This window comes from Anas acuta, chromosome 6 (assembly GCF_963932015.1).
Source record: "Anas acuta chromosome 6, bAnaAcu1.1, whole genome shotgun sequence".
In the NCBI taxonomy this organism is placed as follows: domain Eukaryota; kingdom Metazoa; phylum Chordata; class Aves; order Anseriformes; family Anatidae; genus Anas; species Anas acuta.
Window position 1 is genome coordinate 1,737,568 of NC_088984.1, and position 18,052 is coordinate 1,755,619.

General features: G+C 49.1%; 1 protein-coding gene across 5 annotated transcripts in view; it reads right to left on the reverse strand.

The window, feature by feature from the left end:
- FMNL2 (formin like 2) overlaps positions 1 to 18,052 on the reverse strand; it is a 102,723-nt gene that overhangs the window by 15,969 nt on the left and 68,702 nt on the right. For all 5 annotated transcript variants that reach the window (XM_068686917.1, XM_068686920.1, XM_068686918.1 and 2 more), the window contains exons 10-15: positions 8,360 to 8,434; positions 4,714 to 4,824; positions 3,512 to 3,661; positions 2,014 to 2,115; positions 848 to 1,163; positions 434 to 631 (exon numbers count right to left, since the gene is read on the reverse strand). In XM_068686917.1, the coding sequence (XP_068543018.1) occupies positions 434 to 631; positions 848 to 1,163; positions 2,014 to 2,115; positions 3,512 to 3,661; positions 4,714 to 4,824; positions 8,360 to 8,434 (952 nt within the window). The remainder of the gene's footprint in view (positions 1 to 433; positions 632 to 847; positions 1,164 to 2,013; positions 2,116 to 3,511; positions 3,662 to 4,713; positions 4,825 to 8,359; positions 8,435 to 18,052) is intronic.

Genomic DNA, 18,052 nt, shown 5'->3' on the forward strand with positions numbered 1-18,052 from the left:
AAATTTTTCTTCCTTCCAAAATAATTACAAAAAGTTTGCCGTGTTTTTTTTTTTTCACAGATATTTCTTCATCATGTTCTGAGAAGAAATCAAAACCATGAAGCTTTGCATTTCTTTCAAAACCATATTTTGTTCACTTCAGGCCAAAAATGATGATGTTAGAAAAATATTTCTGGCAACAGCTTTAGTTTCGCTGAAGAAGTCATCTCTCATAGACCAAACCAAATCTGTTTGATTGATAAAATGATCTTTCCTTTCGTAAATCCCTCTAAGTACAATACCAGATAGAGATAAAGAGTATTAGTTAGGTGACTAAGAGAAAAGAAGCCCCACCTCAGTATCCTGTCCCCTCCAGTCCACACGCCCTGGCCTTGCCTTTGCTCACTTTGCAGGCAAACCCTCAGCACGCTGGGGAAACACAGGGGAGTTTTACCTGCAAGCCCTGAGTTGAAAACCACAGTGGGAGAGGCTGTCCCGGGCAGGGGGGGAGCTGACGGCGGGGGCGGCGGGGGCAGAGGAGCTGCAGGAGCGGTCTCCAAGGCTGGACCTGGGAGAGGAGGTGGCGGCGGCGGAGGTGGTGGTGGAGGCGGGGGTGGAGGCGGCATTGGCACTGTCACAGGGCCGTTTTGCACTAAGGAAAGGAGAGAAGAGAAGAGGTACTGACATGAAGAGAAATCAAAACATCATGAGCTGCTGCAGAACAACTCACAGCAGGGCCCACCGCCCTCCTTGTCCCTACCATTGGTGGTTTTTTGGTGTAAGGCCACCAAGCCTGACCCTGGCACAACGAACGCCCAGCTCTCAAGCTCCCGGCCAGCCCATATTTTGGGGACGTGATGCTTCTTACCTGCCTCCGATGCTGCTGCTAAGGCTGGTAGTGGTGGTGGAGGTGGTGGCAAGGGGACAGAAGTTGCGGCTCCAGCAACCGGTGTGACACAGGCACCAGCCACAGCCTCTGAGCCTGCCGGCACCATCCCGGAGGCCAGAGCCACAGGGAGAATAGAGATGTCACCATCTCCTTTCTTCTGGATCTTAATGGTCCCCTGCTTCTCCAGTTCATGGATCTTCTTCTCCAGCGTTGACTGTCGCTGGATGGCTTCCTCTTTTTCCTTCACCATTTTTCTCAAGGTGTGAACCTGGGTATTTGCATCTTTGTAGATTTCCTGTGAATGCCACACACACACGGCATTTGCAGCTTTATTCACAAAACAGAATACCAATTATATATGCCAATACCAGCAACAGAAGGCAGCCTGACACCAGACCTTGGGCTGCACCAGGCATTATCTAACGAAGCATTTTAACACAAACCATACATTTTCATTGGGGAGGAAGGCCTCCTTTTTGTTTTTCCCACACTAGAGGTAAGGCTGTGTGCAGTACTGCGTCCTATGCACAGCAGATGTGCTCTACCTCGATTTTGATTTTCACTTGGAGTATCTGATGCCTTGCTGGTTGCTCTGCCTACGAGTAGATACTGACCCAGAAGAGGTCTCCCCTCCTGATCAGGAGGGGATTGTACCTGCAAGCACCCAAGGCAGACACTCAGAAGGACCCCTAGAAGCAGCCATGCTTTGGGACACATTTAGGCTGAAGTTGGTATTGCATTAACAATTTTTGTTACTAAAATAGTACACAAAAAAAAAAAAAAAGTCTAGATTGTGCACAGAAAGCAGGCTGGGCTTGATGCTGTACTACCCGAGTCTCAAAGACTCCAGTTCCAACTCAAACCCCCCTCCGGAGCCAACCACATGTGCAAAACTCAACCAGCAACGCTACAGACCTGTGCAATAGGATGTGCTTGTCTTTTGCTGGCATACTCAGAGCCTTAAATGTCCATCTCTGAGAGCACAGACAAATAAATCTACTTGAAATCTGTTCTAGGTTCCAAATTAGAAAGCTGACGGAAATTGCTCAACCCATTACAACAGTCATTACCTCCCAGACAAGAAATGCACAGCAGATCCCTCCGCTGAGACGTGGCATCAGCCAGAGCCCTCCTATTGCACTTACCCGAATCACATCCAGTTCTTTGTTTCTTTGCATGAGCTGTTTTTCCAGTTCCACAATCTTTGCCATAGCTTCATTCTCCGTATCTTGGAGTTTTTCAGATAACTATTGTACAACAGAGAAATGAATTAGATAAATAATAGTAGCTTTCTCAAGCAAAATGTCAGCACCACTTGCTGGAAAGAGCAAGGGGTCCTGCGTGGAGGAGGCAGGTGGCATCAAGGGCAGATGATGAACATTGTCCCTCAGCAATTGATTTATTTTTATTTTTTACCAAGGGGTCTGAAAAGCCATGAAGTTCGTGCTGGCTTTTTTCCATTACCACTAATCACTCCGATTCAGGCAAGGTTGGTGAAGGCTGTACTGCTCGCTGCATTTTTGAGATTAAAATTTGCAATTCTATTATTAATATTTCTGTCAACACATAACAGAAAATTATGTCCATACTCCTGGGGTTAGTCTAGTTTATGTAACAGGAGATCAGAAGTCAGCCCTTAACATTTTGCCACCAAAGTACACCATTAAGTTTCTAAACAGTGGAAAGGAGATCTGCGAAGCAATCCGTGCCATTTCCACCACATCATTTTTCTCTAGCAGAAGAGCACCTCAAGAGTGGCAGATACTGCACGGGAAGGGTTTTTTTAACATATTTATTCTAAGTGATGGCCACATAGGACTGGTGGTAGAATAACCCTTCCTTAAAGTATGGAAAACACTTTTATTTAATATAAAACAGCCAAGCCACATTTTCTGGACTAAAGTGACTGACACCAAGAGATGGGACAGAAAAGCCATAAGCAAACACCAAATATCTGCACGCTGCTGTTTTTCGGTCTATATTACTAAGCCCTTGCTTCCTTTAAGGCATCGGAGCACCTATCTGCTCCGCACCCACCCTCCTCCAGCACAGGACATGGCCCTGCCCCAGGGATTCAGCAGGAGCCCCTGGCAGTGGTCTCACTCCACCTGCCTGCCCCCGTTCACACATCCTTGCTGTGAGTGCTGGAAGCCACACAGAGCTTTCGCTGTGTTTTTACAGTCAGAGATCCTTATCTGTTCTATTTACTGGTACTGAGAATTTGCTATGGAATTTGCCGTTTCTACATAAATTAGCTTCCCCAGCTCACAACAACGCTTTGCAGTCCCTCTGTGTGCCCAGTGCCTCTCTGCTCAGCACCTCCACGTGGAGACAATTCCCCCCCCCTCGGCCCACCACTAAAATATGCAGCATATGAGGTTCAAAATGCACCATGGAAGCACCCAGGAAGTTTACCTGCCTGAGATTTCCAGAATTCCTTCATTTGCCAAGTATCTTTTCAACCCCAATAAAGAAAGCACAGCAGTCCCACAGACTTCCTTTAAATTAGTGCTCCTCACCCCAAAGGTTCTAGCCCCCACTACGCTTTTATGTCCATCTCCTGAAAGAAAGGGGCAATACCAGAGCCCCTGTGCAGAGCAGGCTCTGCACCACTCCAGGAAGTGACTTCAGTTTTGTACTAACATGGGAAATATTTTCTTCCAGTTCTTCAACTCTTTCCAGGGCTGCATTCTTGGTTTCAGCGTCCTCCAGTAATGCTCCCACGTCGAAAACGTTATCCAGGTAAGCTTGAATTTGCACCTGCAGTTTGTCGCTCTCCGTGTGTTTCAATTTCTGTAAACCCCAAAATAAAAAGCCGTCACTCAGCACAGGCAGCGATTTGAAGCAAGATAATTGCACGCAGTGAAAAGGGGAGGGAGAACAGTGGGAGCTCGGCCACCTCCAACATTCAGGAATTTTAACATTTTAACAACACTCTGCTTTTTAACATTAGCTGGGGTCAAAATTGAGAAACAGTCATTTTTGAAGACCAAACATCCAGAACTTTCAAATAAAAATGAGCACTGTCTCGTCTTCTGTTACTACAGAGGGTACCACTGCTCTCCTGCATGCCCCAGCCCTGCAGCCAGCACGGAGAGGTGAAGCCAGCACTCGTGGCCAGGCACAAAGCAGCCTCATGGCCCAGAGCAAACCCTCCCCTTGTCTTCACTCACCTCGTGTTGGGCTGGCTTGCCACATTCAAAATGAGCTCATTTTATCTCAAAAGAAAACATCAGAGTGCAGTTTCAACCATTCTGCCTGCTTCTGAGGATACTCTAGTATTTGGGGCAGCCCCGGACCCCAGACAGTGCCATGCTGGTACCAGTGTGTACAATTATGGCAGACCCTGAGGCAGTGCCCGTCCCTACCATCTCCACGCAGCGAGTGCCTCCAGGCACGGTGCTCGCAGCCTGAGGCCGAAGGTCAGCGTGCGGCCTGCACCATGCAGGGCCACGCCACTGCCACAGAGAGCGGCTGTGGTTCATCCTCGCCTTGTTATCAGACAAAGCTACCAATTTAGCTCCCGGTCTGTAATTCCAGCTCGCAGCAGTGGGTTTTTCTCCCCTCACGGCAGGGTGGCTCCAGGCCGCAGCCCTGTCAGCCCCCGAAGCATGGCGGTTTCAGCACAGGCTATGGGGCCGCCCTGTGCTGCCCTCCTGAAAGCTGTCGGTGGCAGCATGTTTGGGGCAGCAAGAGGCTTGGCCTCCTCATACTGCCTCCCTGCTGCCCTCAGGGCACAGGCAGGAGCAGCCCAGCTCTCTGAGCAAAGCCCACACGTGCCAGCAGCCCCACGCTGCAAATACACTCACCCGTCTGGTGAGCGCCAGGAACCTGCCCATACTCACGTCCAAGTACTCGTCCAGGCCCAGTTTTGTAAATTCATACTGCAGGTGGACTCGGAAGTTCATGTCCTCCACCGAGTGGACAACGATGTTGATGAACTGCATGCAGGCCACCTGCAAGAGGAACCATCACGGGTCAGCACGGCAGGGCACACAGCGCTAGTGACCGCACTTTGTTACGGCTGCTGCCAAGGGAAACTGTGATTTGCTATTCTGCAGCTTTTTGCTTTTTTTTTTCCCATCAGCTTGTTTGTCTGTTGTGATAAAGGGAAACACGGATTCCAGCAATTAAGTCATGTCTGTGGAGCCTACCTTTATTGCACGCTGGTTGGCTTGCCGTGCCAGCTCGCACTGCGAGACATCACACAAGCACACAAGTGCTTAAGAAAACAATGCCCTGTTCCAAAACTGCCTTTAAAAGTGAGATTAATTTTTCAACTGGAACCCTGAAGTTGGAAAGGGGGACTTTACAAAAGGTGCTTTGTTATTTGCAGAAAGCATGTTTTAAAATCTGTGGTTTGGTAACTGAGCAAGGGCCCAGACCATAGGAGCTGGCACGCCACCACGTCCGAGCACAGCACAGACAAGACAAAGGCCCTGGAGCGAAGGGGGCTGTGAGCCCTAGGAGCAGCAGAGCAAGCCGCCTGCAGAAGGGCAGGAATCGGGCCAGGAACCCCACAAAGGTTTGCTTTTTACGGGAACATAAGGCACAGCCAAATCCCACTCTGCACATCCCTTGCTCTTTCAGCTCTTGGGTGACCATGTCTGTGTCACACCCTGAGCTGCTCTGAGAGGGTTTGCCTTGTCCTTGACGTGTCCCTGTAGGCCATAAGCCAGTCCTGCTGGAGACACTGTGACAGGAGTAACACCACGTTCCCAGCACTGACTGAGGTAGCTCCTAGGTTTCTAGAATGAAGCTAAGCCTCCAGGCGACTCCATGTCTCTGGGCTGCTTTGTGGGAAGACAGAACTGAAGGCTGCCCTCTGGATTTCCAGTTTGCTACTGGAAAGTGGCCAGTTCTCTGTTTCAAGGCCCAAAGAATAAACTAGTGGACAAGTGTCTGTTGTACGGTGGCCTTTGGCAACAGGTTTGGGACCGGGATGCCCATTCTCCCAACCCGAGCTAGCTTTGGAGCCACCAGGAACCACAGGAACACAAGCTCCTGGGGTGTCTCACCCCTGCCACTCAACGTGCACCCATTTCTTACCAAACAACCCTGCTCGTGCAGTTGGTTTTGACTCCCTGCATGGCAGAGGACTCCTTCCAGTTTCTGTGGTGAACTCTGGTTCCTCCTAGGGCCGGTGCCGGCCTTGGCCAGCTGAACACTGCTGTCCTGTCAAATCACTCAGAGCCAAATTTCCTTATTTCAAAAGCGCTTTTGTTATACTTGCTTTGGCTCTTAGAACATTAGGGCCAAATTCTCATTTCCTTTCTCAGATCCTTACATACACAACTAAGGAATTTATCAAGTCAAAGAAAATTAATCTAAGAAAGTTGCTTTTAAAATGAAGTAAGTCAATGTCAACAACAGGAACCTTCTCTAAAATACTTTTGCCTTTTTGTTGTTCTTTCCTCCCATTAGATCCACGCAATTAACTGCAGCCCCTTTCAGCTCCAGCTTCCCAGACAACTCTTGTCTTCTCCATCTAGGGCAGCCCGAAAGCCAGGTCCTGCAGGAATAGCTCTCTGTTTATCTTCACTCCTTACAACTACTTGAATTACCCGAGCCTTAACGTTACATCCTGGAGCCATTTCACCCCATCCTGCAGAAAGGAACGGCTGCACAGCTCCACATCTCAGCTCCGCACCTTGGTTCCTCGGCTCTGCACCTCTCTGGCAGCCCCGAGCCCCCTGCTCGCCCCCAGGCACATTTCTCAGCTATTGCTCGCAGCAGCATGTGGAGCGCGTTAGGGCCAGATGGTGACAGGAACGAGCAGATCTGCCAAATCATTTGTCATGAGCTCCCTCCTCTAGCTCTAGGCTTGTCATATATTCAAGCCCTCAGTCAATGGAAGCAACCCAAAGACGCAGACTTTATTAGTAGTTGGGCAAGTTCTGAAAAAAATCTCTATTTATCCTCTTTCAAGCACTACATTCAACCTGAGAGGACCAGGGAATGTTCTCACAGCTGAAACAGGCTGCCCAGTTGGATGCTGAATATTCACAGCTCACCGGGCCTGTACAGACATGCTGACAGGTACATTCCCTGTTCCAACCTCGCAATACACCATTTCTTATCTTAAATAACGATGAGGGATGATTGTTTCCAGTAAAGGGGACAAATCCTGTAGCTCACAGCAAGGTGCAGGCTGCACTACGCTGCGCTGCTCTCCTGCTCCCCAAATACCATCACCCTTCCTGGGGAGCACAGCAGAAACATTCAGGAGTTGGGTGCTTGGGACTAACAAATCTTTCTGTTAAATTACAGGCTGAGCTGTACGCACATCTGAGAACACTTAATGTATACTGTGACTAGCAACATGTCCTTACTGGGACTGCAATAATAAGGAGCAAACCCAACTGTAACATGTCACAGAGTTACTGAGAGCAGCTTGCTAACTTTAGTAAAATTGCAGGGATCACAATAACACTTTTTTTTTTTTTTCATAAACCATGAGGAAAAGGTCATCCTATCTTGCTCACACTGCTTCCTTTTGATTCTGCCACCACCTCGTGGGTGCAAACCTGGTCCTGTTGGTTGCAAGTCACTGACACTGGGGTCTCCAGCGCCAGTAGGAAACACCCCACCAGCTGGTTTAATGCCTAATTCCTGGCAGGAAGAGGTCTTTAACATGAAGCTTTGCACTAGAATGGTATAAAGTGTCACACACGCTTCACAGTGACCCTACAGAACGGCCAATGTGACCAGGTGGGAAACTTTCCTGCTCTTCTTTCACCTACAAATGGGATCATGTCATATTCGAGGCACTGGGCATAAATACTGCAAGGGAGACTGCACCAACCGTATCTGAACTGCGTTTGTTTTGTAATTAAAAATAGAACTTCCAACCAAAATGACCGCCCATTGCCACAGCCTTTAAAGAAATAGATACAGAAGTATTTTTTATATCAAATACATAACCAGCTAGCTCATCCTTGCCACGTCCCTCTGTCTTTCACGTGTTTCCAACGTGCACGCCGGTGTTGGCATCTGTGGGTGCCAGTAAGATCTTCCTCTCTTGCTGTTTTCTGCTGTGCTCCAGGGGAAGTGGATTTGGTGAATAATCATACACATGCACATTGAGGAACCAAAGTGGTGAAAACTACTGCTATTTTTATCTGCAGATAAGGACAGACAGCAGCTGCACTGAGTCGCTCCCACACTTCCCTGTCTGTGATTTTGAGGATGTTGGCACATGTACAGAATATGCATCTTGATGTTGCAGATGCTGCTATCCTGCCACATAGAAGTAGCACACGCAACCAAAAGGCTACTTTCCTACTGCCTTTTGTATGGTAGGAGACATTTCTTGAAGTTAACTGAAACTAAACAAATATGAGAGTTATACTATGCAGTTTAGAATATTAAAAAATTGCACTGTATAAATTTTAGGCCAAGGATCATACACATGGCACTGCTGTGTGTGACAGCAGGAACAGACACAGTAAGAAGGGAAACCCAAGGTTGCTGATAATGAAGAGTGCTCACCATGAAGTCTATATTGTTGTCTTCATTTCGGAAGTGCTCCATCAGCTTCTCAAAGCGCTGTTTCTCTCCGCACACCTAGAAAAGAATCACCACGTGTACATTAAACTGCATTTTGCAAGAGAGAGTATTCAAAACATTTAAAAAGCAGCTTCTGTGCTTGCTCAAAACCTCTCTCTGTCCACGTTCCCTCTCTTGTTACAAATATTCTTCATGACAAATCCAGCTGTGGATTCACAGGTCAACCAACACGTGTGCTCCAATTATAATGTAACTCTTCAGAGCTCTTTTCCCCCTAAAAATTTAGGGATACCCACTGCTCTGCTTGTATAAGTGTTACAACAGAGTTACACCAGGCGATGCCACAGGAAGACTTGGCCTCTCTTACAGTTCAGAATTGGTTTTCCACTGTAACATAATGTAATTAGGAAGAAGACCAAATTACAGAGAGGAAAAAAGGAAAATTATCACAGGCTAAATGAGGAGCGAAATGCATCAGCACAACGATCAGCTGCTCGGAATTACAGAGCTGTAATACAGGGGTGCTGGCAGGAAACACCTCCAACTTGAGGGAGAAATAAGATCTAAGATAAAGTAGGTCTCAGTGTATTGCTTAACTCTTATCACTCCCCCATAGCTTCTCTGGTTGAGTCCCAGTTCTCTCAGCAGACAAATGATCTGAGCGACTCCCAACAAACTCACAAAACACTAAACACGCTGCCAAGTGACAGGGACCGTGGGGTGGGCACCGCTGCCCTCCTTTTGTCTGAAGCACAAAACCCTTGGTGAGCCCAAGAGGCTTCTTCCTTTCTTAACCAGGCTCCAGGCGAACATCTGGGGAGCGCTGGCTGCTGCTGCTGTGAGGACACAGATGCATCCCCGTGATTACAACCCCAGGAGCCAGCCACTTCACAAAGCAGGAACTCCGGCAGCTACCACCGCAGCTCCCCGTCCCAGATCGGAGAACATCAGCTGCTGCTTCCCTCCAGAGCCAGCTCATCCTGCAGCATTTGTGTGAAATGAGCCAATGAATGGTAATTAGGATTGGCAGGAGCACTGGGTGCTTCTTTGGGAACTCCGCAACGAAGGCACCGAGCAGACCTCGCTGAGGTCAGCAGGAGGTTTTGGATGGTTTAATGGGACCTAAACCAAGCTGATGGTCGGATTTGCAGAGCACTGCCTGTGGTGTGCTGCTGGGCGCTCTCTCTCCATGCTTTCTGCTGTCTGTTACGACCGAATGAAATCTATCTGCAGTGTATATCACACATCTTCTGTCATTCCCATACAAAATTGTCGTAACTGGGTTATTATTCATACATCTGTGGTCCGCACCTGACGTCAATAGGATGCCTGTTGCTGGATGTCTGTACGAGGCCAGTGGCAGTGGTTATGATGGGCTGTTTGATAACACCACCACCAATATTCACAGCCACAGTCCCACAGCTTGCAGCTCATGGGCTCGGTGCTGGCTCAGCAACCACACGCATCTGGTGGCAGGGTGCCGAAGGTGGAACCAGCACTGGCTAAAATGGTGTTTAAAATGCAGCGTGTTTCCAGCTAAACCTTAAAAACTCAGAAGACAGAAGAAATACCTCAGTGACAAAGCCTGCACCCTTGTGACAAACACACTGTGCTTGGTGGTCAGGCAAATTGTCACAATCATAGACCCAAAGGACTCAGCTCTCTGTGCAGCCTACATCACGGAAGGGGTTTTGAAGCACTGAACACTCCTACTCTGCCTGTAAAACACACGTTAAGGTCCAAGATACAGTAAAACAGAGCTGAGACAGACCTGCTTGGATGCAGCATGTCTTGCTGTGCTGTCTGGCCCGCAGCTGTGCAGTGGGAGAAGGATGCACGAGCTGTCCCTGCTTAGCAGAGGAGGGCCCTGGGACATGGGAAGGACGGGTGAGTTTGGAGAGACACCGGTCACTCAGCTTCAGGCTGTAAATCTGCCGTCTAACCCCAGGGTTTTCTTCATGGTAATCTTCACAAAGCCTTCCAGGAATCATCTTTTGGTGGGAGATCAATGCCCAAACACTGTATATGGAGAGTTAGGGCAGCTCCAAAATGTTTCTAACCAAAAGCGAGGGCAAACGAGTGAGTTCCTGCCCCTGCCCCACAGCACGCTGTGCTTTGCAGATGGTGGTGGCACAAGAGCTGGCCTCACTTCAGAGACTTAGGCTCTGCAAAGCCACCAGATGTCCAAACTCAACTCCAAAACGGCGAGAAGCACCCTTGGGAAGATACGGGGATCATCAGGAGCATCTGGCTGCACCAGTGTGCATTTAAAAGCAAGAGCTCAAATGAGTGCTCTCCGGCAGGGACCAGAGCATCTCCGTAGCACTCTCTGCCTGCAGAACCAGGAATGGTTTCTGTGCCACGAAACTCAGCTTCAATGACTGTGCAGCACCATGACCTACCTCAGGGACTCACTGTGAGCACCCTGCTGAGCACCCTCTTACTGAGGGCCATCAGACTCACTCCTTGCTGCCCGGGAAGGGGCTGGCTGCTGCTGCTGCTTCGTGCACGCCTCCCTGGGCCATGTACGCTTCCAGGCAGAGGCAGCACGCCCTTCAGGAGGAGAAGGGATGAGTCGCTGCGAAGAGACTCACTTCCCCCGGGAAGAGCCAAAACCAGGATCTGGCAGGGCGTCAGGGACCCACTTGCACTGTAAAGATCAAAGGCAGCAGCTGCCTGCCAATGTAATTTCATTTCAGAGGCACACACTGGGCCCGATCCAATTCCCTCTCAAACCAAACCCGAAGAAGCCTCTCCTTGATTTGCACCACAGGCTGCTTAGCTGTGCTCATCCCTTCCATATTCTCCAAGCCCATTTTTTTCCGGCATGGTATTTCAATGCAACCAACAGCAAGCCCTCCCTGCGCTCTTCGTACTCTCCCTTTCCCAAAAAACAGCTGGAGTCAACACGACAAAAGGAGAAATAGGTTCAGCTCAGGTTTGAGCTCCTCAAACAATCACACCTCTCCCGCAGCCACTTCAGACAAAATGGGAGGACTTAAACCAGATCAGGTACCGTGGAAATAAACATGACAATGGCACGTAGGATCACTCAACAACACAAGCCAGAAGGACTGATTTTGGGGAATCTAATGCAAACCGTTCCGCATGGCTGAGAGAAGCTGACATAAACAACCACCCCCCATTAGGGGTTGCCGAATTAAATCGGGGAGCAACTTGAGGTGACAGAAGCCCGGCAGACAATTGCCAACGATGGGAACCCAGCAGCCCCGGCTGGCTGGCTTGGGCAGCTGCTAGCAATAGGAAGAGCACCAACAACCTATGGCTTTCAGCGGCTGCTTGCAGATATTTCACACTGTCATCAGATGAGTCAGGGCTGGGAACATGTGTGCTTCAAGAGAGACAGCGAGCTGCCTTTCGTGAAATGATATAATTTATCCCGGAAGATTAAAGAGAGCGAAACTGTAGATGAAGCCTGCAGCCTGAAGATTGGCCCGAATCCAAGGCGAACGCTGAAATCAAATCCCACCGCATAAAACCATATGTTGCCATTTATATTTGAATAAATTTCCAAGGTCTGTCATTTGCATTGGAAGTACGGCTGGGACTAAGAAAGACGGATCTTTCTTTTATTAGCATTATTCTATGTAAGAAGAAAGATTAAATGGGTTACCGCAGCTATAATAAGCCTCTGTCTCTACTTAGGTTGCGAAAAAAGTCTTTTTAGGTTGCATTAAGCCCACGTCATTCTGGAAGAACAATGTGGCTTTATGGAGAGCCACCCACGGAGGGTCCCTTCTCCGGGTGCTAACGAGGTGAGCCCTTTGCGGATGCGTTACAAAGGCACAAGGCAGCGCTGTAAGGAAGCAGAAGGCTCTGTTCTGAAAAATGTTGTGAGGATTGCACCCCTGTCCACCTGGCAGTGCTGGCAGGTCGCGCGGTTCACATCCAGACCACCCAGGAGCAAAGTTCAAAGGCGGCAGCACTCGCGATGCTCCCACTCACGTGGCCTTTGGAGAAAGGCAGCCGGGGCAGGCAGCACATGGCAGTAAGGCTATTTTGAAAAAAGGGCCACGTTTTCATGAGCAGTGTCAGCCAAAGGGAAAACCCATGCTGAGCGAAGCACATCGTCCTCCTGCCCCAGGTCATTACCTAACGACACGAAGCATCACCTGGGGAACCGAGCTTGCGACCAAACCCCACCACCAGCCAACACAACGAGCTCTGTGTGGACATGGCAGGGCACACACGCCGGATTTTCAGGCTCTGGAGCTGCAGCTTTGTTGGCCAACAGCGCAAATTGCACACTGTGAGCCCCAGCTGCCAGATCTCTGCCTCCTCCACATCTGGAGGACCGATGCTCACACGCCTGAGACACGGAGCCCATGCAGCCCTGGAGCTGCCTGCTGCAGCCACCCCGGTGCGAGTCTCTTCTTACTAAGGGGATAAACTTGAAACACATAAACCTCAGCAGAGGCTTTGCAACACAGCACCACCATCTGCCAGTGCAAAACATAAAGTGACCATCCAACCATGTGGTGCCCAAAGCTTATTTTAAGCACACGAACGCAGCCCATACCGGGTGCGGTGTTATAAGCAGCCTGATGGATATGTGCAACCCAAAAATCCATGCGACCCTTTGTAAACCTTTCCTCCTGTCTGTGCTCCTTTGTCCCGGCGGCACAATGCTGGCTTTCTCTCCCCCACAACAGCCCACTGTGGTCAGCAGATCCCACCACGGGCCGGCAGCGCTCAACAGGAGCACTTTGTTTTGACTGATCACGCTGACATTTTTGCAGTTCGCTGAAGAACAAAAAATCAATTTTCTCATAAGTTACTGGTTAAGTAAACAGTTACTTAATACTTACTAGGTTAAAATACCTCTTACTTCTCTACCAGCAGGGTTAAGGCACTCTGAAAATACCGCTGCAGTAGAAAAGACAACAAATGTGTTTACATTTTCCAGCGCTTGCAAACTGTTTCTTCTAGCCCTGAGTTATTATAATGGCCTGTAAGAATAACCCAGCTCTGCTGTTTTCAGTGCTGTCACTCATTATTCAAATAGAGAAATCTGACTCTGAATCCGCTATTGTGAAAAGTTGGGGCTGAGCAATATTGTCTCACGCCGCCGGAGTGAAAACTGCCGGAGGTAAACAAAGAGGTCCTTTTGCCATGCCTCGGCTTTCCAGCTCGCCGCACAGCAACCCAAATGAATCCTGCTGTTACAGCCCGGCATCGCTGTCCTGAGTACACGATGTGTGATGGGACTGAATTCTGCTCACCTGTGGCAGAGCAGCGAAGAGATAAGTCAATTAAACTGGTGTTAAAGTGAGAGGGAGAGCCAGCATCCAGCACCCTGCTCCTTCCTCACCCCCAGACCTGCACGGAGCTACGCTGACTCTTCTCGGCCGAGCAGACAGCAAAGTTCAGACGCTGGGATAACCACAAAACGAGGAGCTCCCCAAAAGTCTCCTGGATTAGCTGAATTCCAAGTGGATTTTCAGCATTTCCTCTTGTCTCAGATCAAAATGAGGTGGCCTTCTGAGAAATAAGTTTCATCTTAGAAAAAGCACCTCTATTCTTGTTTTATTTTAAAGCTCGGAAATTATTTCCCATATGGAGAAGCACACAGGCATACACTCACCTTGCTGAATTCCCTTACTTTGGTAGATGCTTATATAATAAGCAATTTAACTGCTTTGCTGGGTTAGAGCCAAAGTCAGGAAGTGTTTCCTGCAGAGAGCCAGGATTAGTTCTGGCTGGCTTTCTGTCTCGCACCAGATCGCAGTCAATTCTTCTGCCTCCTTGGTTTGGTTTAAAACTACAATTATGCTTATTAAAAAAAAAAAAAAAAGAGTGGTAGAGCCCTCTGGTCTTTTCTCAGAAATAGTGAGCTGTTATTTAAGTAAAGTCGACGTTCAAAATGGAGGTTAACAAAAAGCTGAATCTAATATTTTTCTCCTTAAAATGCCAGTTCAGAACGCTGCAAAGTATATTCCAAAAGTGCCATTTTCAGATCTTCACAAAAAATGAAGAAATTAGTATTTGGGAAAAAAAAAAAAGTCTTTGTGACTGTTTTCACTGTGCAATACATTAGAGCTGTTGGGCTCGGACTTTTTTCACCAAGTAAACTTCCTGCAGTTGTTCATTCATTGGCTACTACACTTTTGGTAAATAAAAAGCTTATGAAGAATGCAAATTAAACAGCTAATTAGAAATGCTGCAAAATAAAAATAAAAACAAAAATGAAGCAAGGCCAAGATGAGCTGGAAAACAGCTTTTTGCATTCATAGCCTCAATGAGTTTTTATTTAGCTGTGTTTAACAAGAACTTTTTTGCTGGTTCTATTTCTGGCCGATCTCACCAGATTTCTCCAGCAGCCTGCTCTGCAAGCACTAGGTCCTTCTACATAGCCCAACAGACTAGGGTGTATATCTTATATATGCACATATATGTGTACGTATGTATATAAAGATGGATATACAATGGGTAAAGTGTTATGGGACTTCTGCTGGGGACGCACAACCTTCCAAAATTGCACGGTGGAGCAGCAGCAGCCCTCAGCCCAGCTCGGAAGTGGCCCTGAGGATCCGGAGCCGTGGTTGCCATCTGGGCACCACCACGTGCCATTGCAGTGAGCCCAGCAAAAGCACGGTGCCCGGGCCAGCAGCACCCTCCTGCAGGGCTGCAGCTGCCCGCAGCAAGCCCCTGGTGATGGCCCGCTGTCAGGACGATGCCACAGCACAGACTCACCAGGACCACGAGGAGCCCAAATCCCAGTGCACCGCCGCCTCCGTGACCCCGGAGCAGCACGCCTGCTTCAAGAAGCAGTGTGCCACGAAATGCTGGTAAAACAAAGGGTTTACTGTTGGCAGGAAAAGACAGCAGCTTAATTCTCTGTGTATCCACACATCCAGTCACACTATTAAAATGAATTAACTGCTCTGAAGAGGCGTTAGGAAAATATATCTTGTTTTCCAGTGGTGCACTCCGCCTGCGTCGATGTAAATGGGGCACAGGCTCCCAGCATCTGCTCTGTGACCCCCGCGGCTCCTACGGGCTTGTCTTGAGGCTCACTTTACTCTCATTTTCTCCCCCTGGCATTCTGCTAAAGTGCATTTGCTCATCCTGTAACGCAAATCCCAGGCAACTCGGATAAAACCCAGTAGCCAGTTCTCACAAATCCATGGAAACAAGCACAAAGGACCTGGGAATATTGCTAAGGAAGCCTGGTTGCAAGTGGGTAAATGCAGGGGTCGGGGCAGTGCTGAATAGCTCGTCCAGCCAAAGCTGCCACTGCCCCTTTCAAGCAGCATTTTCCTCCAGCACGAGAGGCTGGGAATAAGCGGTGGCTGCGAACAGAACCGGCAAAGGGCCAGAAACTACCAGACAGATAAGGAGACAGCAAACGCCCCTGGCTATCCACGTGGGGTTGGTGTGGCACAGAACTCCCCGTTATTTCCCCTAAGTGCAGCAGAATTCAGCCAAGCATCCTACAGAAAAAGGAAGCTTTGGACACACAGAGCGCGAGCGGCCCCGAGCACACCCGGTGCCACTTTCTGATGAGATAAATTTGGCCTGGAAACGGGGAACGATTCTCCCAGCGCCTGCACTGGCCTGGCAGGAGGGACCGAAGGCAGGAGGGACCTCAGAGGGTGGAGGTTGCTGTCCTGCCGCTAGGGAACAGCTCCCAAAGCACGGAGCAGGCTGCAGGAAGCACCACGAGGTCAGCCTTCCCCATCTCCTGCTTATCCTCAGCTCCTGTCAGCACCGCAGAGAACACAAAGGGGAAGCACAAAGACAGATGAGAAACCAACACTGATGTCTCCCCGAAAATAACTAATTTGTCCCGTGCCATAGGGACGAGGACTGCGCTGTGACTGCTGCCTGCCTGCTGGCACAACAAGAAGGTATCCAACAGCTCTGTCCCTCGCTGCATTGAAGCAGGGGCTCACCTTTCCCAAAATCAGTGTGACTGTGAAGCCTGGCTTCCTCACCTCGCACAAAATCCTGCCTCTCCGTGCCCCCACCCCGTGCTCCCCGTTTCCTGGTGGTAACAGCAGTTCTGGGTTTCCCCCGCTGAGTTCTGCAATGTTCAGTGCCTTCTCCAGCTCCTCGGTTGCTGCACGCTCTTGGTGGCCTGAGGACATCCATATATTTCCATCTGCAGAAGTGACCCGCTCAACATTATCCTAATTATTCACTGAAAAAGCAGCAAGGAGCCTTGGCTGCAGTGCGCAGTGCTGAGCCTGCTGCAGGGGAACCGAGGGTTGCAGGTGAAGGAAGCGAGCGAGAACAATTTTCAGGAGACACCTCGGGAAAACAAACCGTCCATTTGAAAATCCCACCCTCAGCAAGAAAAAGCTGGCCTGGAACATCATTTTCAAGTGAAAAGCCATTTTCAAAAAGAATTCCTGACAAGATTCAGATCAGCTGTGGTTTGCTAGCTCGGGCAAACCCTGAGAGCCAAATCCTGTTCTCATTTACATCAGAGCAAAGCTCAAAGCCTAATGAAATATTTGATGTTCGCCCCGATGCAAATGAGAGCAGAATTTGGTCCGAAATATCCTGTTTTCTCTACTGACTTTATTACAGGGAGAGCATTAGACAGGAGTTCAGGTTTCTTTTGAAGTTATTTTATGGCAAGGAGATAGGGTGGCAGAGATCTAGTTCAACAAGTCTAATCTGTCCTAAATATGCATGCTGCGTCTGATGAAAGAACCACAGGGAAGCTGAGGCGGCCCTGCCATGCATACTCAGAGAAGCCACACAAATATTATTGAGCTTACGGTAATTTAAAGTGGAAGCATCCTGCTAGAAATGGAACCCCGGACGCTTTCCATGTCGGTAACGCCGAGGTTTCTCACAGACCAGCTGGATGAGTGATAAACACAAAGGCTTGAAACCATTACCCAAAGTTGCCCAGGAGGAAAGTGGAAAACAACAGTAGAGAGCAAGAATAAGCAGGGTAACTGGATAAACAGAGCAGCTGAAGGCAGAAATTAGGTAAAATCCCTCTCCTCGCTCACCAGCTTCACCCCCAACATCCAGCAGGTCCACAGAACAAATGGCTTCATGGAGCACAAACAGCAGGGGAATAAATACGTGATGGGAGATGTGACATCCCCTGTGACATGCACCAGGGCCTGCCCAGTGCGCCCCACCGAGCATCCCAGCCAGTGGCATTTCTGCCAGATTTATCTGCCATTCCTCACGCTGTCCACCCTAACGAGTCAGGCGGCTTCTCTAACAGGGCAGTAACAAGCCACGGAGAATTTCAGGCTGGAGTATCAACACCACACTTTCACACATTGCGTGCTGCTCCTCTTTAAAGCCCTTCTCAGATATTACAGAGGTGTTCTCACAACAATCTCATTTGCACTTTCTTCCACCATCACCTTTCACAAAGCCACGCTGACCCCCCCCTTTTGCTGGTGTGACCCACGAGTCAGGCTTTCTTCACATAAATTCATCTCAGCCTGAATTTATCTTCACCCCAGGTGAAGCCTCGCCAGTGGCCGTGCCATTCCCAGCAGCTCTCTTAGGCAACACACACCAGGGCTCACATTTCGGACAGGTCTGGTCTTGCACACCCGAGGTTTCCACAAGAGAAGCACGCTGGAGATGACTCCAAACCTTTTGCTCCGGCTCTGTGCACCGGCAGGAACCTCAGCACAGCAGCTATGGTAGAGCTCCACGACATGCAGATGTTTA